At 41.7% G+C, this 27410-nt stretch overlaps 2 protein-coding genes across 2 annotated transcripts; both read left to right on the plus strand.

The window, feature by feature from the left end:
* The first annotated feature begins 2015 nt into the window (after positions 1 to 2015).
* Positions 2016 to 2442, plus strand: LOC101151078 (small ribosomal subunit protein eS26-like). The gene has a single exon (XM_019013825.2). It carries the CDS (start codon positions 2016 to 2018, stop codon positions 2361 to 2363), a length of 348 nt encoding a protein of 115 aa, XP_018869370.1. The 3' UTR covers positions 2364 to 2442.
* A 15675-nt stretch (positions 2443 to 18117) lies between these two features.
* Positions 18118 to 19420, plus strand: LOC101151437 (glutamate dehydrogenase 1, mitochondrial-like). Its single transcript, XM_055368079.1, has 2 exons — positions 18118 to 18180; positions 18986 to 19420. Exons 1-2 carry the CDS (start codon positions 18118 to 18120, stop codon positions 19418 to 19420), a joined length of 498 nt encoding a protein of 165 aa, XP_055224054.1.
* The last annotated feature ends 7990 nt before the right edge of the window (positions 19421 to 27410 follow it).

Genomic DNA, 27410 nt, shown 5'->3' on the forward strand with positions numbered 1-27410 from the left:
CTACTTTTGAATGGACCATCATCTACTATGGCTTTGGATTTATCTTTTAACTTTTCAGTCTTGTTTATCTCTTATAAAAGATGTTAACATTAGAGAATTAATTGGACTAAATCACTTTATTACTTTTACTACTGCTTTTCTGTTTCTTAGCATTGAACAGTTTCCTTCATATTCCTTCCTTATTTGGTCTTTGAAAAAATTTTATTTTTTTTGCTCCCGGCCACTGTGGTTCACACTTGCAATCCCGGCTACTTAGGTGGGTGAGTCAGGAGGCTCACTCAGGCCCAGGAGTTCGAGGCTGCAGTGAGCTGTGTTTGCACCACTTCACTGCAGTCTAGATGACAGAGCAAGACCCCATCTCTAAAAAATAAATAGGCTGGGTGTGGTGGCTCACACTGGTAATCCCAGATCTTTGGGAGGCCAAGGTGGGAGGATTGCTTGAGCCCAGGACTTTGAGACCAGCCTGGGCAACATGGTGAAGCCTTGTCTCTACAAAATATACACTAGGTGTGGTGGCATATGACTGTAGACCCAGCTACTCAGGAGGCTGAGGTGGGAGGATCCACTGAGCCCAGGAGGTAGAGGCTGCAGTGAACCCTGGTTGTGCCACTGCACTCCTGCCTGGGCAACAGAGTGAGGCCTTGTCTCAAAATTAAATAAATAAATAAATAAAAATTGTTTCTATGGAAGACCAAAATATAAAACAGATAAAACTAGAGTTGCTGTGATTGAAACAGGGGTAGAGCACCCAAATCCTGGTCTATCCTGATCCTTCCCTCCCCCAGCCAGCTCTGCGTGAAACAGGCCGCTAAGACAAACTCAGGGAACCAGTGGATGGGGAGGCCCTGCTCTCGCGTTCCGGGTAGTGCTAATATGTTATGGCTGTTGGAAGCATACCAGGTGAGGTGATTCATGGGATTTGGTATAGAAGCCTATTTAAAGACAAAGACAAAGAACCAAGTCTGGTCTGTATGGGACTACTTGCTTCAGGACCTGGAACCACTCTCATTTCTGCCTCTCATCTAATCAACTGACCCTGAGTGAGGGCCCTCTCCTCTTTCAGCCTCTGTTTCTTATCTGCAATGTGAGAAGGTTCACTTACTTAACATTCATTCAGCAAAAATCATGTTATTGTATCCTTGTTACTTGGTCACTTTTGCCAGTGGATGTTGACGTCAGAATAGACCACCAAACTCCATCCAGCGGGTCACCACATTCAGCTATTGGGAGCACAGGTCAAGCCAACTCATACTGCAAATCTCAGCCTTGGCTACATGCAGAATCGCTGGAAGGAACTTTTAAGATAGCCAGATGCCCAGGCCCCACTCAGTCCAATTAAATCAGAACTTTATGCATGACATCCGGGAAGTACTGTTTTTAGAAGCATCCCTCATGATTCTAATGAGCAGCCAAGATGAAAAACCATTGTCTCAGCAGAATCATAGAGTATGTTTTGAGTGATTTCAGTCAAAATGAGACAGTCTACAGGGGCCCTATGATCTTTTCATCATCTTAATGACTAACTAGTAACATTTGCCATTAATTATTTTCAGATTAAACTTGTCTCTATTTTGATTTATGACACAGACTCCTAAGCTTTTAACAAAATGCCCATATGCCTATGCAGATTCAATGCTTGTTCTGGAGAAAAATGTAGACTCTGTCAAGAAATTCATCATCATTAGTGAGTTATATTTTTCTGATTCCTTCAATAGAGGTCACATCATATAGGCAACGATTGCCAACTCTGACAATGGCAACGCCTCCCATTTTTAAGTGATTAACTTTTTTCTCTCTCGAGGTTACATATACCATACTTGAATGTAGTACATACAGCGTATGTGTGACTTTGCTAGTAACTCCATGGCACTATCTTACTACATTCAGCTGTCAGGATTTATTGGATCATGAGCTGGGATGATCCATTTCTATGGTGGGGAGGCTAGTTCTAGCCTGTTTGCAGTCTGTGGGTGTTAAAGAGGAAGGCAGTCCTCTCTCTGGTCCGTGCCTCTAAGATGACAAAGAAAAGAGGGAACAATGGTCGTGCTAAAAAGGGCCGTGGCCACATGCAGCCTATTCGCTGCAGGAACTGTGCCCGATGCATACCCAAGGACAAGGCCATTAAGAAATTCATCATTCACAACATAGTGGAGGCCGCAGCAGTCAGGGACATTTCTGAAGCAAGCGTCTTCGATGCCTATGTGCTTCCCAAGCTGTATGTGAAGCTACATTACTTTTTGAGTTGTGCAGGTCACAGCAAAGTAGTCAGGAATCAATCTTGTGTAGCCCGCAAGGACCAAACACCCCCACCCCGATTGAGACCTGCGGGTGCTGCTCTACAACCCCCACCAAAGCCCATGTAAGGAGCTGAGTCCTTAAAGACTGAAGACGGACTAATCTCTGGAGAAAAATAAAATGGAAATTGTACTTAAAAAAAAAAAAAAAGAGGAAGGCAGTTTTTAGCGAAGTGCTATAAATCTCTTAGACCTTTGAGGGTAATTTATAGTTTTTGGAGCAACCCCACCTCTAGCTTAGCTTTCTACTCACCATTATCTCATTGTTCCAATTTCATGTAGGCTGAGATTCGAATGTTGGAGATCAGAATAAGTTGCATACATTTCTAAAAAGCGGAGGATTGCGCACGGAGGATTTTTAGGGCAGCAAAGCTATTCTGGATGATGCTGTAATGGTGGATAGGTATCATACCCATAGATTGTCCAAACCCATACATTATCCAGCACCAAGAGTGAACCCTAATGGAAACAGTGGATTCTGGGTGATAATGATGTGTTAATGTGGGTTTGTCAATTGTAATAAATGTACCACTCTGGTGGGGAATTGACAACGTGGGAGGCTGTGCATGTGTTGGGGTAGGGGAAATATGGGAACTCTCTGTATTTTCTGCTCAATCTTGCTGTGAATTTAAAATTGATTCAAAAAAGGAGTCTATTTAAAAACTAAAAAGAGAAGAATTTGGAGTTTTGCTTAAATTTTTTTAATCCTAGAAATTGAGGAGCAGCAAAACAAAACAAAACCCTAGGAAACAGTCAAATCTCCTCTACAAATCACTCTCTTAGTGATCCTGGGTCCACCATCCTTTGCTCTTCCTACATGGTCTCCTTACTGTTTCCTCCTGATATAGTTTGGATGTGTGTCCCGGCCCAAATCTCATGTTGAATTGTAATAACCAGTATTGAAGGTGGGGCCTGGTGAGAGTGATTACATCATGGGGGTGGATTTCTCATGAATGGGTGAGCACCATCCCCATGCAGAACCATGAGCCAATTAAACCTCTCTTCTTATAAATTACCCACCCTCACGTATTTCTCTATAGCATGACCTAATACGCCTTCTTACTGATGACTTGCATATATCCTTATCTAACCCAGAATTATCATTTAAATTTTAAGCTCTTCTATCCAAAAAATCCAAAAAGTCTCTATCTGAATGTCCCTAAAGAACTTCAACATCAATTTGCGCCAAATGGAAATCATTATCTCCCCATCCCAACTCCTCCTTTTGTATTCCAGTCTTTATGTAAGAGTTACGACCTGTATGGATGAGAACTCTAGTCATCCTTCTAAATTTTCATGCTAAAATAACAACAGTCCACACTTCTCATTAAAAATAGTGGACTGAATGCCTGTAGGTGTCTGTGTTCCTTCTAAAAGCACAACAAAATTTTATTACAATAAAAGGTTTAAAAAGCAGCATAGACTCACAGGTGAAAAAAAAGACTGTGGGGAGAGGACAGCTACACAATTTTGGAAGGTGGGAAGCACAGGGATAAATAGAAACTGACTCGGCAAACCAGAGACAACCAGAATCCATGTTGGCAATGGGAGGGGAAAAACCCAGAAACAAGCTGATTAACACTAATGAACCCCAGAAGAGCTCAGGAAGAGGAGGCACCAGGCACCTCTTAAAGAAGCAGTCAAATAAATACAATTTCAGACATATGAGGTTTCATAAACATAGCCTTCTGGATCCTGTTTACTTGGTTGGAACGCATCTAGAGGATGTGCTCCACCAAAATAGAAGAATAAGCCAAAGCTGAGATGGCACAGGATTTAACACAAGAGGGAGGCACAGGGCGTCCTGAGCTGTTGCTGAGCGAATATCCCAGGACCACAGCTGTGCTCATGGCTTGTTAGTTCTTTTAATTCTTGCACATATATGTTTCAAAAGGTTAAATTTATTTAAGGTTATACAGCTAGTCCAGTGAGCTTTAGAGCTAGGAATCCAGCCCAGCTGTGTCTGATCCAAGGCCATCAAGCATTTCTATAATTATGGAATTCTGGGCCAAAGAATGCCTGATGTAAACGTTTAAAAATTAGCTGGGCATGGTGATGTGTGCCTGTGGCCCCAGCTACTCAGGATGGTAAGCCTGAGGATCTCCTGAGCCCAGGAAGTCAAGTTTGCAGTGAGCCATGATTGTACCACTGTACTCCAGTCTGAGCAACAGAGCAAGACTCTGTTTCAAAACAAACAAAAACAAAGAATGTCTAATGCAGATAATAATGGTTCCAAGTCATAAGCTTACAATGAGAATTAAATGAGATAATCACCCAAATCATTTACCCAGCATCTGGCACATAGAAATCTAATTACTCTCTTACTTCTAGTTAAAAATATGATCTATTATTATCATTACTGCCTCTATCAAATGTTCCATGAAGGATTAGCATTTCAACTGGACCTGGAAAGACAAGAAGGATTTTGGGTGGTTAGAGTCCTAGTCAGCTTGGGTGGCTATAACAAAATACCATAGACTTGGTGACTTAAACATTTATTTCTCATAGTTCATGAGGCCGGGATCAAGGTGCCAGCAGATTCGGTTCCTGGGGAGGGCTCTTTTCCTGGCTTGCAGAAGGCTGCCTACTCCCTGTGTCCTCACATGGCAGAGAGAAAAAGAGCTCTGGTATCTCTTCCTCTTTTTATGAAAGCACTAATCCCATCGTGGGGCTCCACCCTCATGACCTCGTTACCTAATTACCCCTCAAAGACCCCACCCTCCAGTACCATCACCTTGGGTGTTAGTGCTTCAATATATGAATTGGGCTGGGGGTGGGGGACAAAAAGGGACAATATTAAAGAGAAGACAATGAAGATGCACACTTCAGGCATTGGTCAAATAATCTCGTCATAAACTGACTGAAGTTCAGCACTTGCCAAAAGTTTGCAGAAACATTTGGGATTTAAAGGAAATATATTAGTCTCCATTTCTCTAGGTCCTGTAAGCCCCATCCATGGAGTAAATTAGATTGTCAGAAAGCAACAAACCTAAACTCTATTAATAACTCCCCACAGAATAACTTTCATAGAATTAAGATTAACGTTATGTCCTTAAATTTTGGAGGAGAGGAATAAAGCATCAATTTGAAGAATATTTTCATATCTTTTGCTAAAATCATAGTTGTAAACATTGTACACCATATTGCCCATCCTTAGAGAGTCTGAAAAAGACTTTTTTCTACAGATAAACTTGTATGCTTGATTTTATAATGAAATGACAACTTCATAACCCAGTGCCAAGAGTGGATTTAGTGTTCAACGGCAGTAATTTAATTCATACCAAATGCTTCAAAACAGCTCTCTTCTTGTAAATATATTAAAATTTGTGTTTAATTATCTTGTTTCATATGTACAAATATATCATGTGCTATCTTAGAACAGGTGTTTTAAACAAATAAAATTGAATATATTGTTGAATCTTGGCATAATGAAGTATCAGGAAGTAAAGCAAAGTCTGTTACCTGACAGCGGAAACAGGTCCTGGGACATCAATATAAAAATGGCATTCCTAGAATGAGGCGCTTTAAAACATTAGATCATTTGTTTACTGAGTTTTTAACAAAAATGTGAGAAACTGCAGCAGAAGTGCTCAGAAAAGAAGCAAATTTACCTGTCAAGGGCACTGCATTCAATCCATGAGAAAAACCTTGTAAGAATTTAATTACCAGTTTCAACATGTTACCAACATTAGTTACATTAGCTAGGTTATACTGCAGTAACAAACAACCCCAACCTCTTAAAAGCTTAAAACATTAAAAGTTTATTTCTCATGTATGATACATATCCAATGTGGGTGTGCAGGGCTTTCTACGCTACACTGTCCTCACTTGAAGACCTGGGCTACCAGAACCTCCACCTTCTGGTACATTGATGGTTGAGAAGAACATAGCAAATCAAGAACTGCCCCTAAAGTTGCCTGCCTAGGCCAGGTGGGGTGGCTCACACCTGTAATCCCAGTACTTTGGAACGCCGAGGCAGGTGGATCACTTGAGGTCAGGAGTTCAAGACCAGCCTGGCCAACATGGTGAAACCCCATCTCTACCAAAAATACGAAAATTAGCCAGGCGTGGTGGTGCATGCCTATAATCCCAGCTACTCAGGAGGCTGAGGAAGGAGGATCACTTGAACCTGCGAGGTGAAGGATGCAATGGGCCAAGATCACACCTCTGCACTCCAGCCTGGACGACAGATCGAGACTCCATCTAAAAATAATAATAATAAATAAAAGTTTCCTGCCTGAAGTGGTACATGTCATTTTCATTTGTGCTTCATTGGTCAAAGCAAATCATATGGTCTGCCGAACATCAAGGGGGCCAGATAGTACATTCCTTTTATGCTTGGAAGCAGGAGAGCCACGAATATTGGTGAACACCACTCATGACTGTTAGAGTCTGTGCTTTTTGCTACTGAATATTCATTTCATTTTCCTTTCTGCCTGCAGAATACACTCACCCTTTCCTCCAAAAATAAAACCAGAAAATTTCATTCCGACATGACTTTTAGTTGTAAGCCCCAGATTTTGGGAGACACACAGCCGTTTTTAAATCAAGAGAGGATATAGCACCTATTGATTCAGAGAGCTATAAATGAGAAGTTGAATGTTCTTCCCCACTCCACAATGGTGTCCACAGTCACCCTTCAATGGTGTAACAGAAACAGGATAACTACAATAGGTAGCCCTATTCAGAAATGAGGATAGTAAGAGACATACAGCAGGTGGTGGTCCACAGCAATTCTAAATCCCACTGGGCAGACATTGCAAGGGCTCCTATCAGGGGTAGGGAAAGTTCCTCGATTAGGGTCAGGTCCTGCTCCCTGGGAAAAGCTCTGTTATCCAGTCATCCTCCTGAAGCCTGGATCCAACTTCTGAACCATTCTTTTTTCATGATGATTCTCTGTGGCTGCATTTCTGTAGCGCCTACATTCTCTGTAGGTGCTATGGTCTGAATGCTTATGTTCCCCCAAAATTCATATGTTGAAACCTTAAACCCTAGGGTGATGGTAGTACCTAGATTTGTGTCCCCACCCAAATCTCATGTGGAATTGTAATCCCCAGTGTTGGAGGTGGGGCCTGGTGGGAGGTGGTCGTATTATGGGGACAAATTTCCCCCTTTGGTGCTGTTCTCTTGATAGAATTCTCATGAGATTGGGTTGTTTTCTCTCTTCCTCCCACTCTGACCTAGTGAAGTGCTGACATCTCCTTCACCTCCTGCCACAACTGAAAGTTTCCTGAGGCCTGCCCAGAAGCCGAGCAGATGCCAGCATCATGCTTCCTGTACAGCCTGTGGAACCGTAAGCCAATTGAACCTCTTTTCTTTATAAATTACCCAGTCTCTGGTATTTCTTTATAGCAGTACAAGAATGGACTAATATAGGAGGTGACTACATCATGAGGGTGGAGCCCTCATGAATGGGATTAGTGCCCTTATAAAAGAAACCCCAGAGAGCTAGCCAGGACCTTCCACCATGTGAGGACAGAGCCAAAAGCCATCATCATCCATGAGAAATTGGGCCCTCACCAGACACCGAATCTGCCAGTGCCTTGATCCTGGAATTCCCAGCTTCCAGACTGTGAGAAAGAAATTTCTGTTGTTTATAAGCTACTCATTGGTGGTATTTTATTACAGCAGCCCAAAAGAATTAAGACACTGGGCGATGAAAATATCTCTTCCTTGGAGAGGTACAGCTTTCTCAGCCCACTTCCTACTCTTAGATGATTGGAGTCCCAAAGTCATTTTAAGTTTTAAACAATCACCATATTTTTTAGTCCAGACTGATTGATACTTCTTTTGTCAATGCCACTCTTGTCAAAAACATAGCTTCTTGTGTATTTTATTCTAGCCAGCTCTATATGGCAGTAACCATAGTTCAATTTGAGACACAATTCTCATATTGACTTTTTTCTTTTGGCTTTTATGTTCCCACCCCTCTCTTTATCACTTTAATTTCAATTTCCTGAAGCTTTCAGGCTTCAATGAGAGAACCACATACACAATCTCTTTTCCCTGAGTCATTTTCTACAAGTGAAAGCAGTTTTTTGGATATCATATCAGTAATTGGACTGTTACTCAGAAACATCTGTATTCACAGGTTTCAACAGTAAGTGTGATGATTGCATCCTTACTGTGCCTTTTGATGCAAGGTTGACTTTCAGTTGGTCCCTGCTCCTGAGGTTTTTCTCAGTTTTATAATTTGCTATTTAGAACGGAGTCTTCCTTCAGGCTTATAAGTCCCTGAACTCTATTTGCTGACATTCCTGCTAGAATATGAGCCAATTTCTCTTTGAGCTTACCTCTTTCTTGTAACATCTTGCCAAAAACAGCCATCACCGAAGCACATACTATTATACTAACAATAATCTTCTCTCTCAATCTCTTCTCCTAGAGGCAAAAGCTTATCAGGAGAATAATCTACATCCTAAATTACTGCATGCACAGTTTCCTGCCTCTCACTACCAGGACCTTAAGCCAATATAATTTATTTTAGATCTTTAGTTAAAGCCACAGCCCACTTCTATGTACCAATTTCTGTGTTATTCAGCATATGCAGGGTTACATTGCAGGAAAAAAAATTCAACATCTTAGTGGCCTAGAACAAATTATTATTTGTTGCCTGTGTCCATTTCAGGTCAGCACAGGACACTTTTTAATGTTATCCTCACTTAAAGATCCATGTGAATGGAGTTTCTGTGAACTGTAACATCCCCAGTTGCCACGGAAATGGAAAGGAACATGGAAAGTTGTGCATCTGCCCAAAAACAATCATTTCTGCTCACATGGTATTGGCTAAAACGAGTCACATGGCCAACCCTAACTTCAAATTGGCAAAGCAGTGAAATTTTTCCACCTCCTGAGCTATAGGAGAATTGGAAGTATTGTTAAATAGCACTAATGACTCCCCCAACACCCATTTACTAAAAATATGTGTACAGCTTTTGCTCAATACACATTGTTTATGTTGCACTTAAGTCTCTTGGACTTACAGAGCCTGCAATCTCTTACAGCCTTTCTGTTTCTACAGGAAATTGAAGAGACTGAAATTTAATTCTCATGGCTCCCAGTTTCAAGTGGGTGTCATGGGCATTGTTGACATATTAAAGAGAAAACAGCTAAAATGGAGAGAAATGATCATAAGTAGATACTGGAATGAGGCAACTGAGTGTGTGAATTCTCTATTTGCCAAATGTCATAGGTATGTATTTGCTTGTACATGGGCATGTGTCTCCTTTTTTAACCAAGTAGATTCTTTTTCTAAGTGCCAAAGCAAATGTGACCATTAGTGATTTTAATTGTTTTAAGTATTTAAGGCAAATCTACCAAGAATATGGAATACAATATGACCCAAGTCTAATTTTTTCATTGGTTGTCTGGTTACTCAATAAATATTTCATTTATTGAGTAATCCCATGTTCCAGAGAAATACTGTGGCCACAGAAGAAACAACAATAAGCCAGATTAAAAAAAAAAAAAGTTTCCATTCCAAACCCATTTGGCCACAGTCAAAGAAACTCGGTCAGAAAGCTGGAACTGCTTCTCTAAGGTTGATGCTGGAACTGATAGCTAGGCATTATTTATAAACTTTGGGAATGTTTTCTAAATAAAGTGTTTAACCATGCTTTTGGAAAGTAAGTGTCTTCATTCATTTTGTTGTCCAAGCTCTCTTTGATCCATTAATTTCGCTTTTCCTTTGATTTTTCCAAACACTGAAAAGAGAAAGTTCATTTTTTCTTATGGTGAGCAGCAAATAATTTGCTCATGATCAAGAGACCTTGTGAAGACATCAACGTGATGTTTTTCTTGGTGCTAAGCTGTTCTGTGGAACAAAGGAGTTGCCAAAAATGCCCGCTTCACATAGATGCATAGGACAGAAGTTTCCTAATCATAGCAGAGCCAGTCCAATTCAGGATGGGGAGGAAGGAAAGATGCTCCCAGGAGCCTCAGCATCCTCTTTAGAGTCCTTCCTGGATCCCCCATGGTAAGTCCTTCTGCTAAGTCAGGGCTCCAGTGAACAGGGACATACCAGGGTAGGGCAGGGGCTTCTGCCTGCCAGCTTTAAGAGATTTTAGTTATGTCAATCTTTTTGAAAACTAATATTCAGGAAGAAGTAGGCAGGCTCTTTGGGGGGTCCCCAGGTCCATGCAGGCTCAGTAGGGTAGAGAATCAACAAGTGCTCAGCTGGTTGGTGAGGGGGTCAAACCAGAAAATAATTGGTGGAAGGTGAGAGTGGCTGAGGCTGGTCCAGGAGTACCCATTGGGACTCCTCATTGGGGCAGACAGGGAGAAGCAGGCTTCACAAGCCTTACTCCAAACAAGTGAAGCTGAGTGGGAACCAAACAAGATCAGTTCATGGTGACAGACCCCAACCAAGGTTTTTTCCTGCGAGGCCAATTACAGCAACAGGGGCTGATGGTCAAAGGCTACACTCTACCAAAGCTCCTTGGACTCCCTGGTAAGCCTGGCTGGAGGACGTCTTTCCCCAATCCTAACAGGGTGCAAATATTTAAGGCCCCTCATATGAAAACAAAGTCTTTCTTGCTCAGCTGGAGAAATAACATCATGCCATTTGCTCCAAGGTTCCTCTGAGCCTGACATGGGTAAACAGCAGCTCCTGTAGTCCTTGAAGGGAGAAGGACAGACAGCCCCAAAGAGCTGTTTCCCAAGAGGCAGTGCATGTGTGCCTAGAACCCTAGGTGGCTTTCGGTAGTCCAGAGAGAGCCTGGCAGTGGTCATTGGAGGGAACCGGGTGGCTAGGGAAAAGCAGGAGGCAGGAAGGAAGGGACAGCAGATGGGGCAGAGCCAGCTCAGAGGCATTAAGATTCATTCTCTGTCCCCATGACCCTGAGAAACCCCTCCCCAGGCCAATCTACACACATCCCTGTGACCCAACTTTATAGGTCAGTCAGTGACCAAGCCAAGAGATCTCTGAGACCAGGTACTCAAGCATGGGTAGTGATCTCTGGGTAAGAGTGGAACCCCTGAGCTTGTGTGTGAGGAGAACTTGGACTTCCTTCCCTCCCTCACCCCCTACTCCACTACCTAGGACCACACAGGGAGCCTGGGACCTGGTTCTCTGGATTAAGGAGGGTATGTGGCCACCAATTTCTGTTCAGCCCCCACTGAGGCAGTGGAGCTCTGCAATTAAGAGTGAGGCTGTGATTCACAGAAAATAAGGAATATTCTGGATAGAAAAGTGGAGCGCACTGGGCACGGTGGCTCATGCCTGTAATCCCAGCACTTTCAGAGGCCAAGGCAGGCAGATCACTTGAGGTCAGGAGTTCGAGACCAGCCTGGCCAACATGGTGAAACCCGTCTCTACAAAAAATACAAAAATTAGCCGGGTGTGGTAGTGCATGTCTGTAGTCCCAGCTACTTGGGGGGCTGAGGCACGAGAATTGCTTGAACCTGGGAGGTGGAGGTTGCAGTGAGCTGAGACCATGCCACTGCACTCCAGTTTGGGCAACAGAGCAAGACTCTGTCTCAAAAAAAAAAAGAAAAGAAAAGATCCGTTCCAAGATGGCTGAATAGGAACAGCTCTGGTCTGAAGCTTCCAGCGTGATCAACGCAGAAGACAGGTGATTTCTGCATTTCCAATTGAGGTACATGGTTCATCTCAATGGGACTGGTTGGACAGTGGGTACAGCCCACAGACAGTGAGCCGAAGCAGGGTGGGGCATCATCTCACCCAGGAAGTGCAAGGGGTTGGGGGGGTTCCCTTTCCTAGCCAAGGGAAGCTGTGACAGACTGTACCTGGAAAAACAGGACACTCCCTCCCAACTACTTGCTTTTCCCATGGTCTTGGCAACTGGCAGACCAGGAGATTCCCTCCCGTGCCTGGCTCTGCAGGTCCCATGCCCACAGAGCCTTGCTCACTGCTAGCGCAGCAGTTTGAGATCGACCTGTGAGGCAGCAGCCTGGTGGAGGGAGGGGTGTCCGCCATTGCGGAGGCTTGAGTAGGTAAAGTGGCTGCGAAGCTCGAACTGGGTGGAGCCCACCACAGCTCAGCAAGGCCTACTGCCTCTATAGACTCCACCTCTGTAGGCAGGGCATAGCTGAACAAAAGATACCAGAAACTTCTGCAGACTTAAACGACCCTGACAGCTCTGAAGAGAGCAGTGGTTCTCCCTGCATAGCGTTTGAGCTCTGAGAACAGACAGACTGCCTCCTCAAGTGGGTCCCTGACCCCTGTGTAGCATAACTGGGAGACACCTCCCAGTAGGGACCAACAGACACCTCATACAGGTGGGTGCCCCTCTGGGGCTTCCAGAGGAAGGATCAGGCAGCAATATTTGCTGGTGATACCCAGGAAAACAGGGTCTGGAGTGGACCTCCAGCAAGCTCCAACAGATCTGCAGCTGAGGGACCTGACTGTTAGAAGGAAAACTAACAAACATCAAGGAATAGCATCAACATCAACAAAAAAGACATCCACACCAAAACTCCATCTGTAGGTCACCAACATCAAAGACCAAAGGTAGATAAAACCACAAAGATGGGGGGAAACCGGAGCAGAAAAGCTGAAAATTCTAAAAACCAGAGCACCTCTTCTCCTCCAAAGGATCACAGCTCCTCGCCAGCGACAGAACGAAGCTGGAGGAAGAATGACTTTGATGAGTTAACAGAAGTAGGCTTCAGAAGGTTGGTAATAAACTTCTCCGAGCTAAAGGAGAATGTTCTAACCCATTGCAAGGAAGCTAAAAACCTTGAAAAAAGGTTAGAAGAATGACTAACTAGAGTAAACAGTATAGAGAAGACCTTAAATGACCTGATGGAGCTGAAAACCATGGCACGAGAACTTAATGACACATGCACAGACTTCAATAGCTGATTTGATCAAGTGGAAGAAAGGATATCAGTGATTGAAGATCAAATTAATGAAATAAAGCAAGGAAACAAGGTTAGAGAAAAAAGAGTAAAAAGAAATGAACAAAGCCTCCAAGAAATATGGGAGTATGTGAAAAGACCAAATCTATGTTGATTTGGTGTACCTGAAAGTGACGGGGAGAATGGAACCAAGCTGGAAAACACTCTTCAGGATATTATCTAGGAGAAGTTCCCCAACCTAGCAAGGCAGGCCAACATTCAAGTTCAGGAAATATGGAGAATACCACAAAGATACTCCTTGACAAGAGCAACCCCAAGACACATAATTGTCAGATTCACCAAGGAGGAAATGAAGGAAAAAATGTTAAGGGCAGCCAGAGAGAAAGGTAGGGTTACCCACAAAGGGAATCCCATCAGACTAACAGCGGATCTCTCAGCAGAAACCTTATAAGCCAGAAGAGAATGGGGGCCAATATTCAACATTCTTAAAGAAAAGAATTTTCAGCGCAGAATTTCATATCCAGCCAAACTAAGCTTCAAAAGTGAAGCAGAAATAAAATCCTTTACAGACAAGCAAATGCTGAGAGATTTTGTCACCACCAAGCCTGCCTTACAAGAGCTCCTGAAGGAAGCACTAAACATGGAAAGGAACTACCAGTACCAGCCACTGCAAAAACATTACAAATTGTAAAGATCGTCGATGCTAGGAAGAAACTGCATCAACTAACAAGCAAAATAACCAGCTAACATCATAATGACAGGATCAAATTCACACATAACAATATTAACCTTAAATGTAAATGGGCTAAATGCCCCAATTAAAAGACACAGACTGGCAAATTGGATAAAGAGTCAAGACCCATCAGTGTGCTGTATTCAGGAGACCTTTCTCGTATGCAGAGACACACATAGGCTCAAAATAAAGGGATGGAGGAAGATCTACCAAGCAAATGGAAAGCAAAAAAAAGTAGGGGTTGCAATCCTAGTCTTTGATAAAACGGACTTTAAACCAACGAAGATCAAAAGAGACAAAGAAGGCCATTACATAATGGTAAAGGGATCAATTCAACAAGAAGAGCTAACTATCCTAAACATACATTCACCCAATACAGGAGCACACAGATTCATAAAGCAAGTCCTTAGAGAACTACAAAGAGACTTAGACTCCCACACAATAATAATGGGACACTTTAACACCCCACTGTCTGTATTAGACAGATCGACGAGACAGAAGGTTAACAAGGATATCCAGGAATTGAACTCAGCTCTGCACCAAGTGGACCTAATAGATATCTACAGAACTCTCCACCCCAAATCAACAGAATATACATTCTTCTCAGCACCACATCGCACTTATTCTAAAATTGACCACATAATTGGAAGTAAAGCACTCCTCAGCAAATGTAAAAGAACAGAAATCACAACGAACTGTTTCTCAGATCACAGTACCATCAAATTAGAACTCAGGATTAAGAAACTCATTCAAAACCACACAACTACATGGAAACTGAACAACCTGCTCCTGAATAACTACTGGGTAAATAATGAAATGAAGGCAGAAATAAAGATGTTCTTTGAAACCAATGAGAACAAAGACACAACATACCAGAATCTCTGGGACACGTTTAAAGCAGTGTGTAGAGGGAAATTTATAACACTAAATGCCCACAAGAGAAAGCAGGAAAGATCTAAAATTGACACCCTAACATCACAATTAAAAGAACTAGAGAAGCAAGAGCAAATAAATTCAAAAGCTAGGAGAAGGCAAGAAATAACTAAAATCAGAGCAGAACTGAAGGAGGTAGAGACAAAAAACCTCTTAAAAAAATCAATGAATCTAGGAGCTGGATTTTTTAAAAGATCAACAAAATAGACCACTAGCAAGACTAATAAAGAAGAAAAGAGAGAAGAATCAAATAGACACAATAAAATGATAAAGGGGATATCACCACTGATCCCACAGAAATACAAACTACCATCAGAGAATACTATAAACACCTCTATGCAAATAAACTAGAAAATCTAGAAGAAATGGATAAATTCCTGGACACATACACCCTCCCAAGACTAAACCAGGAAGAAGCTGAATCTCTGAATAGACGAATAACAGGCTCTGAAATTGAGGCAATAATTAATAGCCTACCAACAAAAGAAAGTCCAGGACCAGATGGATTCACAGCCGAATTCTACCAGAGATACAAAGAGGAGCTGGTACCATCCCTTCTAAAATTCTTCCAATCAATAGAAAAAGAGGGAATCTTCCCTAACTCATTTTATGAGGCCAGCATCATCCTGATACCAAAGCCTGGCAGAGACACAACAAAAAAAAGAGAATTTGAGACCAATATCCCTGACGAACATCGATGTGAAAACTCTCAATATAATACTGGGAAACTGAATCCTGCAGCACATCAAAAAGCTTATCCACCATGATCAAGTGGGCTTCATCCCTGGGATGCAAGGCTGGTTCACATACGCAAATCAATAAACATAATCCATCACATAAACAGAACCAATGACAAAAACTACATGATTATCTCAATAGATGCAGAAAAAACCTTTGACAAAAATTCAACAGCCCTTCATGCTAAAAACTCTCAATAAACTAGGTATTGATGGAATGTATGTCAAAATAATAAGAGCTATTTATGACAAACCCACAGCCAATATCATACTCAATGGGCAAAAACTGGAAACATTCCCTTTGAAAACTGGCACAAGACAAGGATGCCCTCTCTCACCACTCCTATTCAACATAGTGTTGGAAGTTCTGGCCAGGGCAATGAGGCAGGAGAAAGAAATAAAAGATATTCAATTAGGAAAAGAGGAAGTCAAATTGTCCCTGTTTGCAGATGACATGATTGTATATTTAGAAAACCCCATCATCTCAGTCCAAAATCTCCTTAAGCTGATAAGGAACTTCAGCGAAATCTCAGGATACAAAATCAATGTGCAAAAATCAAAAGCATTCCTATACACCAATAACAGACAAACAGAGAGCCAAATCATGAATGAAATCCCATTCACAATTGCTACAAAGAGAATAAAATACCTAGGAATCCAACTTACAAGGGATGTGAAGGACCTCTTCAAGGAGAACTACAAACTACTGCTTAACGAAATAAAAGAGGACACAAACACATGGAAGAACATTCCATGCTCATGGATAGGAAGAATCAATATCATGAAAATGGCCATACTGCCCAGGGTAATTTATAGAGTCAATGCCATCCCCATCAAGCTACCAATGACTTTCTTCACAGAATTGGGAAAAACTACCTTAAAGTTCATATGGAACCAAAAAAGAGCCCGCATAGCCAAGACAATCCTAAGCCAAAAGAACAAAGCTGGAGACATAATGCTACCTGACTTTGAACCATACAACAAGGCTACAGTAACCAAAACAGCATGGTACTGGTACCAAAACAGATCTATAGACCAATGGAAGAGAACAGAGGCCTCAGAAATAACACCACACTTCTATAACCATCTGATCTCTGACAAACCCGACAAAAACAAGAAATGGGGAAAGGATTCCTTATTTAATAAATGGTGCTGGGAAAACTGGCTAGCCATATGTAGAGAGCTGAAACTGGATCCCTTCCTTACACCTTATATAAAAATTAATTCAAGATGGATTAAAGATTTAAATGTTAGACCTAAAACCGTAAAAACCCTAGAAGAAAACCTAGGCAATACCATTCAAGACATAGGCATGGGCAAGGACTTCATGACTAAAACTCCAAAAGCAATGGCAACAGAAGCCAAAATTGACAAATGGGATCTAATTAAACTAAAGAGCTTTTGCACAGCAAAAGAAACTACCATCAGAGTGAACAGACAACCTACAGAATGGGAGAAAATTTTTGCAATCTATCCATCTGACAAAGGGCTAATATCCAAAATCTACAAAGAACTTAAACAAATTTACAAGAAAAAAACAAACCACCCCATCAAAAAGTGGGCAAAGGATGTGAACAGACCCTTCTCAAAAGAAGACCTTTATCTCATCATCACTGGTCATCAGAGAAATGCAAATCAAAACCACAATGAGATACCATCTCATGCCAGTTAGAATGGCAATCATTAAAAAGTCAGGAAACAACAGATGCTGGAGAGGATGTGGAGAAACAGGAACGCTTTTACACTGTTGGTGGGAGTGTAAATTAGTTCAACCATTGTGGAAGACAGTGTGGCGATTCCTCAAGGATCTAGAACTAGAAATACCATTTGACCCAGCAATCCTATTACTGGGTATATACCCAAAGGATTATAAATCATGCTACTATAAAGACACATGCATATGTATGTTTACTGCAGCACTATTCACAATAGCAAAGACTTGGAACCAACCCAAATGTCCATCAATGATAGACTGGATTAACAAAATATGGCACATATACACCATGGAATACTATGCAGCCATAAAAAAGGTGAGTTCATGTCCTTTGCAGGGACATGGATGAAGCTGGAAACCATCATTCTCAGCAAACTATCACAAGGACAGAAAACCAAACACCGCATGTTCTCACTCATAGGTGGGAATTGAACAATGAGAATGCTTGGACACAGGGTGGGAAACATCACACATCGGGGCCTTTCAGGGGGTGGGGTGTCTGGGGGAGGGATAGCATTAGGAGAAATACCTAATGTAAATGACAAGTGTATGGGTGCAGCGAATCAACATGGCACATGTATACATATGTAACAAACCTGCACATTGTGCACATGTACCCTAGAACTTAAAGAATAATAATAATAATAAAAGAAAACCTAAAAAAAAAGAAAAGTCAGGGAAGGCTATTTTTCAAAAATATTCATATTGTACAGTTGATTGGATAAAGAAAATGTGGTATATAGACATCATGGAATATACCATACAACCATACAAAAGAATGAAACCATATCCTTTGCAGCAACATGGATGGAGCTGGAGGCTGTTATCCTAAGTGAAATAACTCAGAAAATCAAATACTGCATGGGAGCTAAACAATGGGTACACATGGACATTAAGATGAAAATAATAGATACTCAGGACTTCAAAATTGGGGAGGTCACTAGGGGTGTAAGGGATGAAAAATTGCCTATTGGGTACAATGTTCATTATTTGGTTGATGGGTTCACTGGAAGCCCAAACCTGACTATTATGTAATATATGCAGGTAACAAACCTGTACATGTATCCCCTGAATCTAAAATAAAATTTAAAATGTCAATGTTGTAAAAGACAAAGAAATGTTCTAGGTTAAAGGAAGATAAAGAGCCATGGCAAATAAATCCAATACCTGACCCTAGACTGGAGTCTATGCTGGGGGGCAAGGATGTGCGGCACAGAATGATGTTCTATAGGAAATTATTAGGTCAAAACTGACGAAAATGTAACATGGATTGTAGATTAGGTAAAAGTATTTCATCAATGGAAATATATGAAATTGATAACTTTACTGTGGATATGAATCAATAGTCTCTTATGTAAAAGACTATTCCTATTCCATATGGATATCTGATAGATAGATAGATACATATGATATATACATGTATGTATGAGGTATCTACATCCCCTTTGAGAGGAAAAGCAGACACCATAATTATGCCAGGACAATAGGTGCAAACCAGGACAGTCCTGGGCAAATCATACCTTGAGTCACTGGTGTCCTTGGCTAGGACAGTTTTGGTGGCATATTGGGTGCAAAGCCCAGTGTGTGTGGGTTCAGGAGAGAATGGAAGGAGGAAAAATGAAAACAGTGCATATGAACAACTGTTTCAAGAAGGTTTCTTAATGGAAAAAAAAGAAGTTGGCAGAGGCAGGAGGCAAAGTGAGGTCCAGAGAGGGAGTTTTTAAGATGGGAGAACTAGGAGTGTGTGTGACAGGGAGGAACTGAAGTCAGAAGCATTATGGTTATTCCAGATCTCTACATGAATGCCAAAGGAGGGACAGCGTCCAACTTTGAGTGGCTGAAGAATCTAAATCATGTCAGCTATGGCTGTTTGACCTTCAAATATGAAAGGGAGTGTAACTACCACTTGCTAATATCTGTTCAAGAGAATTTAGCAAGAAAATTTGGAAAGCACAGTGGAACTATTCTCATTATACCCACAGCAGAGTTCCAAGACAGGATATCAGGTGCATCAGAGAAAAACACCATACATGCTGACTTGGTGTACGCAATGGAGAGTTCTGCCAGGCAAATTTTGTGCATAGCCATGAGGTATAACCTGGGATTGGACATGAGGACCACCGTCTATGTCAACGTCATTGAGAAAGTGTTCAAAGTATACAATGAAGCCAGAGTGACCTTCACGTAGATGGCTCATGGGTGACTTCCTTGCTACCATCTTCACCTGTAACTTCTGCAGACCTACCACAGGTTTACATGTTACCACAGAAATCCCCTTCTCTCTTGACTCATTAGATAATGGACACCATTCTTAACAAATCGATCCAAATCAGCTCCTTAAGAAGAAAGAAATTAAGGTTAGGAGATCATGTACACGCTGATGAGGGTGAAAGTAGAAATCACCGACACCAGAGAGAGAGACATGTAGGTGTTTTGCCTCGAAATAAAAAGTCTCTTCCATCTGGCTGTGCAGCCTTGCTCTGTGGCTCTTCCCAACAGAGTCAGCAACTGTTGCCAGGGAAGGCACAGTCAAGAGCAATCAGATGCTTACTTCTTTGCTCCGGACGAGACTGGGAAGTGCTGTAACTTTTCACATATTCAGAAGGTGGCATGGGGGCCGGGCGCAGTGACTCACGCCTGTAATCCCAGCACTTTGGGAGGCCGAGGAAGGCGGATCATAAAGTCAGGAGATTGAGACCATCTTAGCTAACAAGGTGAAACCCCATCTGTACTTAAAAAACAAAAAATTAGCGGGGCGTGTGGCGGGGGCCTGTAGTCCCAGCTACTCGGGGAGGCTGAGGCAGGAGAATTCCCAGAACCTGGGAGGCGGAGCTTGCAGTGAGCCGAGATCGCGCCACTGCACTCCAGCCTGGGCGACAGAGCAAGACTCCGTCTCAAAAAAAAAAAAAAAGAAGGTGGCATGGTCCTCACATGAGTTATTGAAGCAAAATAACTCAATTTTACAGGATGCAAACAAAAATAAAAGCTGTTTCTGCTTATTAATTTTATTCTTTTGGAAAAAAATAAGTAATGCTGCTGTAATAAAATTGCTTTTAATCTCTTAACAAGCCTAACCTTGATTCAAGCAGTGAATGCCTATAAACATAATAAATTTAAAAAGCTAGTATTTTTATATCATAAAACAGTACCATTTAGAGCTTATCAGCCATGTATTGTTATCCAGCAAAAATAAGAAGCCCTATGGAGAATTAAATTATCTTCATACCTACAAAAGTGCTGGAGGGCTATTTCTGTGAAGACTGTCGGAGTTTGCTGACTATAATTATGACACATAGTCCAAAGAATGCAGTAACCTCCTTATCATGTTAACAAATTGTTCTCTGTTGAAGGTCTATGGTTGACTAATTGAACAATAATTCAAGTAGAATGTTCCAGAAAAAAAAAAAAATGTGGGTTCCCTGTTTGGAGATTGGCTGGCCCTGAACATCCCTTGCTAATGGCCTCTACTCAGCCTGACTTTGTGTCCTCTTCTTTTAGAGGCTTTGCATTCTGCACTCAGCTTCACAAACAGTAGGTTGAAAACAACCTTGGGTTGAATGTTTTGTTTGGGAATTATTTGGCCAGGTCCTTTTGAACAGTAGTGTCCCAGTCAAATGCTAAATAATAATATATGCAAAAATGAGCTTAAAAAAAAACCTGTAATGCCCTTTCAGAATTCTAACTACTTTGTAACTGCATGACTTAACCTGGTAATAAAAGCAGTTATTAAAAGTCTACCTTACAAAAAAAATCTTCTCATCTCTGTAAATCAACAGGGATGGAAAACAAACCTATACTGCCACCCAAAAGACAAAAGAATTTAGAGTTTAGTAAAAGCGGCATTTTAAATGGGGAAAAGGTACATTATTGAATGAATGATGTCAGAACAATTCAGCACATGAAAAATAAAGTGACAACACTACAAATTCCAGACTGATCAAATATTTAAGTTGAAAAGCTTATCCAAGAAAGTACTCCAATAAACCACACAATAGTTTTGTTTTACAACCTCAGAAAAGGAAAGTCCTTTCTAAGCATAACAGGAAAACCTAAACTATAAGAACATTTTGTGGCCAGGTGCGGTGGCTTACGCTTGTAATCCCAGCACTTTGGGAGGCTGAGGTGGGTGGATCACGAGGTCAAGAGATCAAGACCATCCTGGCCAACACGGTGAAACCCTGTCTCTAAGAAAAATATCTGGACGTAGTGGTTCACGCCTGTAGTCCCAGCTACTTGGGAGACTGAGGCAGGAGAATGGCTTGAACCGGGAGGCAGAGGATGCAGTGAGCCGAGATCTCACCACTGCACTCCAGCCTGGCGACAGAGTGAGACTCCATCTCAAAAAAAAAAAAAGGAACATTAAAAGAACATTTTGCATGGCAAAAACCATCATAAGCAGCAAAGTTGAAAGACAAACGATACACTGGAAAACAATATTTGTAACTCTTATCTCAGACAAAATGTAAACTAACCTAATATATAAAGAGCTCCTACCAACCAATTAGAAAAAAAAACAACATCATAGAAAACTGGGTAAAGTACAAGGAGACAATTCACAGAGAACAAATCAGATGAAAAATTACTGAATATCACCCATAATAAGAGAATGCAAAATAAAAATAAAATAAGTTATGTTTTGCCTTGTTTTATCCATCAAATTATCAGTAACAAAAAGACTGGCGGGGTGTGGTGGCTCACACCTGTAATCCCAGCACTTTGGGATGCTGAGAAGGGTGGATCTCTTGAGGTCAGGAGTTTAAGACTAGCCTGGACAACAGGGTGGAACCCCTTCTCTACTAAAAATACAAAATTAGCCAGGCATGGTAATGCACGCCTGTAATCCCAGCTACTCAGGAGGCTGAGGCAGAAGAATCACTTGAACCCAGGAGGCGAAGGTTGCAGTGAGCTGAGATTGCACCATTGCACTCCAGCCTGGGCGACAAGAGTGAAACTCTGCCTCAAAACAAAACAAAAAAAAAAGACTGATAAAATAGTTTGTTGGTATATGAGAAAACTGCACTCTTGCACATTACTCATTGAAATGCAAATTGATTGAATTTGTAATTGTAATTAAAATATTTCTTTATATTGCATTTTAAAGCTTGCTTTTTTGGCTGGGTGCAGTGGTTCACATCTGTAATCCCAATACTTTGGGAGGCCAAGGCAGGTGGATCACTTGAGGTCAGGAGTTCAAAACTAGCCTGGCCCATATGGTGAAACCCCATCTCTACTAAAAATATAAAAATTAGCCAGGTGTTGTGGTGGTCGCCTGTAATCCCAGCTACTTGGGAGGCTGAGGCAGGAGAGTTGCTTGAACTGGGGAGGCGAAGGTTGCAGTGAGCCAAGATCGTGCCACTGCACTCCAGCCTGGGTGAGAAGGTGAGACTCCATCTCAAAAAATAAAAAAAAATAAAGCTCGCTTTTTAGGTAATGTCTCAATATTCAAGCATTTGGTTTACCATTGACCCTTGAATAATAACAGGTTTGAGCTGCAAGGATCCACTTACACACAGATTTTTCTCCCACCTCTGCCACCCGAGACCAACGCCTCCTCTTCTTGCTCCTCAATTTTCTTAACATTTTTTCTCTAGCTTACTTTATTGTAATAATCTAGTATATAATACACATAAAAATATGTGTTAATTGACCATTATATTATCAGTAAGGCTTCCGGTCAAAAGCAGGCTATTACTAGTTAAGTTTTTGGTGAACCAAAATCTATACCTGAATTTTTGACTGCATGGGGGGTTGGCATCCCTAATACCCCACTTTGTTCAAGTGTCAACTGTATTTATATTTATATTTAATTTTTTTATGTAAAGAAAGGGTCTCACTCTGTCACCCAGGCTGGAGCACAGTGGTGTGATCATGGCTCACTGCAGCCTCAACTTCCTGGGCTCAAGCGATCCTCCCATCTCAGCCTCTTGAGTAGCTGGGACTATGGGCATGAGGCACTATGCCCAGCCTGTATTTATATTGTAAAGTATAAATAAATAGGAAATTTTACTAATTTTTCCCTAGCTGAGTCCACTTAATGAATGAATTCTTCAATTTTGAATCATCACCATCACTTGGCGAGAGCATACACTAATTTCATGTTCATAACCTTTTGAATGAGAAATTGATCTCTTGAAAAATGAATTTATACTAGCCTTAGTGGTCTCACACACCAGTGTGTCCTACTTTTCTCCTATTAGGCCTGCCCTCTATTCCCCTCACCATCACACACACATAACAGAAACCTGAATCTTCAGATATCTTTAACCCATCAATGGCCACGTCACATCTCCACAGGAACCTCACTAGATTCTCCAGATCTCACCTTAGACTCTATCCAGAAATCAAGGTGGTGCTTTTTGTTGTTTTTTGTTTTTTTATTTTGTCTTTGGATCGTTAGGGGTATCAAGAGCCTTTAGCTCAAAGCTGGTCCCAGCTGGTCCACTAGATGTCACCGTCTTGTAAATTAATAGTGCTTTACCTACAAACTCCATCCGTGACATGGCACTGAAAGGACACCAGGCTAGTTCCAAAGAGCAAAGTATTAGTCCGTGTTACGCACACGTCCACTCTTAGGGGAGGGACAGGAAGAGGCAGGCTGTCAGAAGTCTGGCAGGAAGGGAGGGCTCTGAACATTGAAAGAATGCTGGGGATGGGAATCTGAGTTGATCATGCAGTGTGTGGTGAAATGTACCTGAATGAAGAAGGGAGTGAGACAGGCAAAGACCCTGAACGAAGAGCATGCCAGGAAGAGGAACAGCAGGTGCAAAGACCCAGAGGCTGAGCGAGCCAGAGTCCGGTCGGGAGGAGGCTAAAAAGACAGGCCTCACGGGGACTGGCAGGGCTTGGTAAAGTGTGTCCATTTCATTCTGAACGAAATGGGAAAACATTGGAAGAATCTGTGATTTTTGGCTTTTCACGGGAAAGCCCTCAAAATCTACCTAGATGTAATCATGAGGAAACACCAGACAAACCCAAACTGAGGAACTTTCTATAAAATAAGTGTCCTATATATTTGTAAATTATCAATGTCATAAAAGATAAAGAGAGGCTGGGAAACCATTTGAAAGTAGAGGAGATTAAATGACAACTAGATGCAAACTGTGGCTCTCGACTGGATTCTGGAGGGAAGGAAAAACAATGCTCTGATGGGCATTATGGGGACAGTGGATAATATTTGAACATGAATTATAGATTAGATAACATAATGAAATTAATATCAAATTTCCTGGCTGGGCACGGTGGCTCACACCTGTAATCCCAGCTGTTTGGGAAGCCGAGGCGGGCAGATCACCTGAGGTCAGGAGTTCAAGACCAGCCTGGTCAACATGGTGAAACCCCATCTCTACTAAAAATACAAAAATTAGCCAAGTGTGGTAGCGGGTGCCTGTAATAACAGCTACTTGGGAGGCTGAGGCAGGAGAATTGCCTAAACCTGGGAGGTGGAGGTTGCAGTGAGCCGAGATCATGCCATTGAACTCCAGCCTGGGCAACCAAGAGTGAAACTCTGTCTCAAAAAAAAAAAAATTAAATTAAATTAAATTTCCTGAAGTTGATAACTGTGCTATGGTTATATAAGAGAATATATCTTATTTTTAGAATACCCACAATGAAGTTTCAAAGGGGAAAGTGGATGGATTGAGGTTTGAAAACACTGGTAGATGGCAGGAAACCTGCAAACTGCCATCCTCAGAAGCGGAGTCTGTAGGTAAGTATATGCATTTGACCATTCAACCACCCCTACCCCCAAAGGGGAAAAGGACCTCAGTAAGGAGGTCACAAATCTAAAATCATGATCCTTACAGCACTCATTTTTACAGCATTTGTTAATATTTGTGTTAATTTTTTTCATCCCTAAAGCAGTTTCTGTTGTTTCTGTATCTCTAGAAAACTTTCAGAAGAATATTCAACTATCCACTTGCAAAGACTTAGATAGCTGCCTCTTATCTCAGGGGATGACAGTCACCCTTTGATAATGTGATTTTTAAAAACCTTTGCTCAAATACGGTCACAGTCTCAAATTTCCTCACAACTGACCTTCCCAACAGCACTGGCTTTCATGCAAGAAAACCATCCTTAACATGTAATCCTTGTGCTTAAAATGCCAACTCAAAAATGTAACAAGAGATTACGCTCTGAGTAAACAGTGGGAATAAATCGCACTAGTTTGGAGCACACATTTTGTCTGTTTATTAATATGAATGTTGGGAGTCATGGGAAATATAACAAGTGACAAAGATGGTTTGGGTCGAAATGGCCATTCTTCACCACCCATTAGTCAACAAGCGTTTTTATGAACACCTATTACAGGCAAGATGTTGTGCTAAGTGCTGTGAATATAAAAATAAACATGATATCTACTTCCGAGTTTGCACCTTTATACTAGAGGACCTTGGCAAGTTTCAGGGAAGCTCAAAAAAGAGAATGATATTCAATTTTATTTTATTTAAAAGTTTAATTATGGCCGGGCACGGTGGCTCACACCTGTAATCGCAGCACTTTGGGAGGCCAAGGCAGGCAGATCACCTGAGGTCGGGAGTTCGAGACCAGCCTGACCAACATGGAGAAACCCCGGCTCTACTAAAAATACAAAATCAACTGGGTGTGGTGGCGGGCACCTGTAATCCTAGCTACTCAGGAGGCTGAGGCAGGAGAATCGCTTGAACCTGGGAGGCAGAGGTTGCAGTGAGCTGAGATCGAGCCATTGCACTTCCGCCTGGGCAACAAGAGCAAAACTCCTTCTCAAAAAAAAAAAGTTTAATTAGTCAGGCATGGTGGCATGTGTAGTTCCAGCTACTTGGGAGACTGAGGCAGGAAGATCGCTTGAGCCCAGGAGGTTGAGGCTGCAGTGAGCCAAGATTGTACCACTGCACTCCAGCCTGGGTGATAAAACAATGCCTTGCCTCGAAAAAAAAAGAAAAAGTTTAACATTTTGTGGGGCATGTCTGATAGTACCTTCAAGGAAACAAACTCTTGTTGACCATGGGATGAGATGCACAGGCTGATAACTTTCCAAATGAAACAACAACAGCAGTAACAACAAAGTAGGCACAGCCCTTGCATTTTAGAAATTTTATGAAAAATTAAAGCAAATCCAGAAAAATTATGGTAGTGCAAAAGGGATTCTTATTAAGAGACGTCTAGAGAAATTGAGGTTATATTGCCTAGAGAGGGCAATAATTAATTATGGCCTTAAAGTGTATAAAAGAATGCTTCATGAGAAGAGTTATTGCTTAGTTTCTCTCCAGCTTCACTGAGATATAACAGCAGAAATTAGTTCAAATTTTAAAGAAGACTTTTTAATTAAACAGTTGGATCTCTTGATCTTGGAAAATCAAACCCAGAAATGAGCCACCACAGGTTTCTGTGATTTCTGTTTCTAAAGGGTCTTCAAAAGAGTACACAACTATCTCCTCCTAAAGCCTTGGAGATCTGCTTCTCACCTGAGTAGATGGCAACCACCACTGCTGCTGCTGATGAAATGGCAATAGAAGCCCATTACCCAGCCCAGTGTTCCCACCAGGGCTCCTGTAGCACCTGAGATTCTCACATTAGCCAGTCCTTTCGGATTAAGGCATTCAAGGTATCAATTAAAATGTAAATGTATCTGATGAGGTGACACATTCCGCTATTATGAGCCATGAACACCTCATCTCGTTATCAAATGGGTAAGTCACCTATCAGTGACCCCTAGTTAATAAGAGACAAAACAAGCGCCTTTTGATGGTAGAGAAGAAGTTGGGAAAATCCTGGGACTTGAGAAAATCTGAATTTAGATGGTAGTGAAGGAACTAAAGAAACTTCAAGTTTTTCTGGGGAGGAAAGGTCGAGGTGGGTTGCCACTGTTAGTGGCCTCACCTAGGGATCCAGGTGACAGAGCACTGAGCATTTGGGCTTGGCTTCTTGCATCATGTACTTTCTGTTCTTCTCTCCTTCCCTCCCCTGCCTCCCCTCCACTCCCCTTCCTTGTGCAATTATTTCTGGAATTATCACCAGGCACTTCGCTAAGTGCTAAAGGCACCGTCCTAGGTTCTGCACAGGCCTTGAACACATTTTAGCTCCACTGAGTTTCCCAAAGGAGAATGCTGTTATTTGTGTACTGCACAGAATTAAGTTGATTCCCTCACCTCTTTTTGTTCACGAGGACTGTCGGTCCTAGACCAAAGAGCACATTTCAGGAA

This window comes from Gorilla gorilla, chromosome 17 (genome assembly GCF_029281585.2).
Source record: "Gorilla gorilla gorilla isolate KB3781 chromosome 17, NHGRI_mGorGor1-v2.1_pri, whole genome shotgun sequence".
In the NCBI taxonomy this organism is placed as follows: Eukaryota; Metazoa; Chordata; class Mammalia; order Primates; family Hominidae; genus Gorilla; species Gorilla gorilla.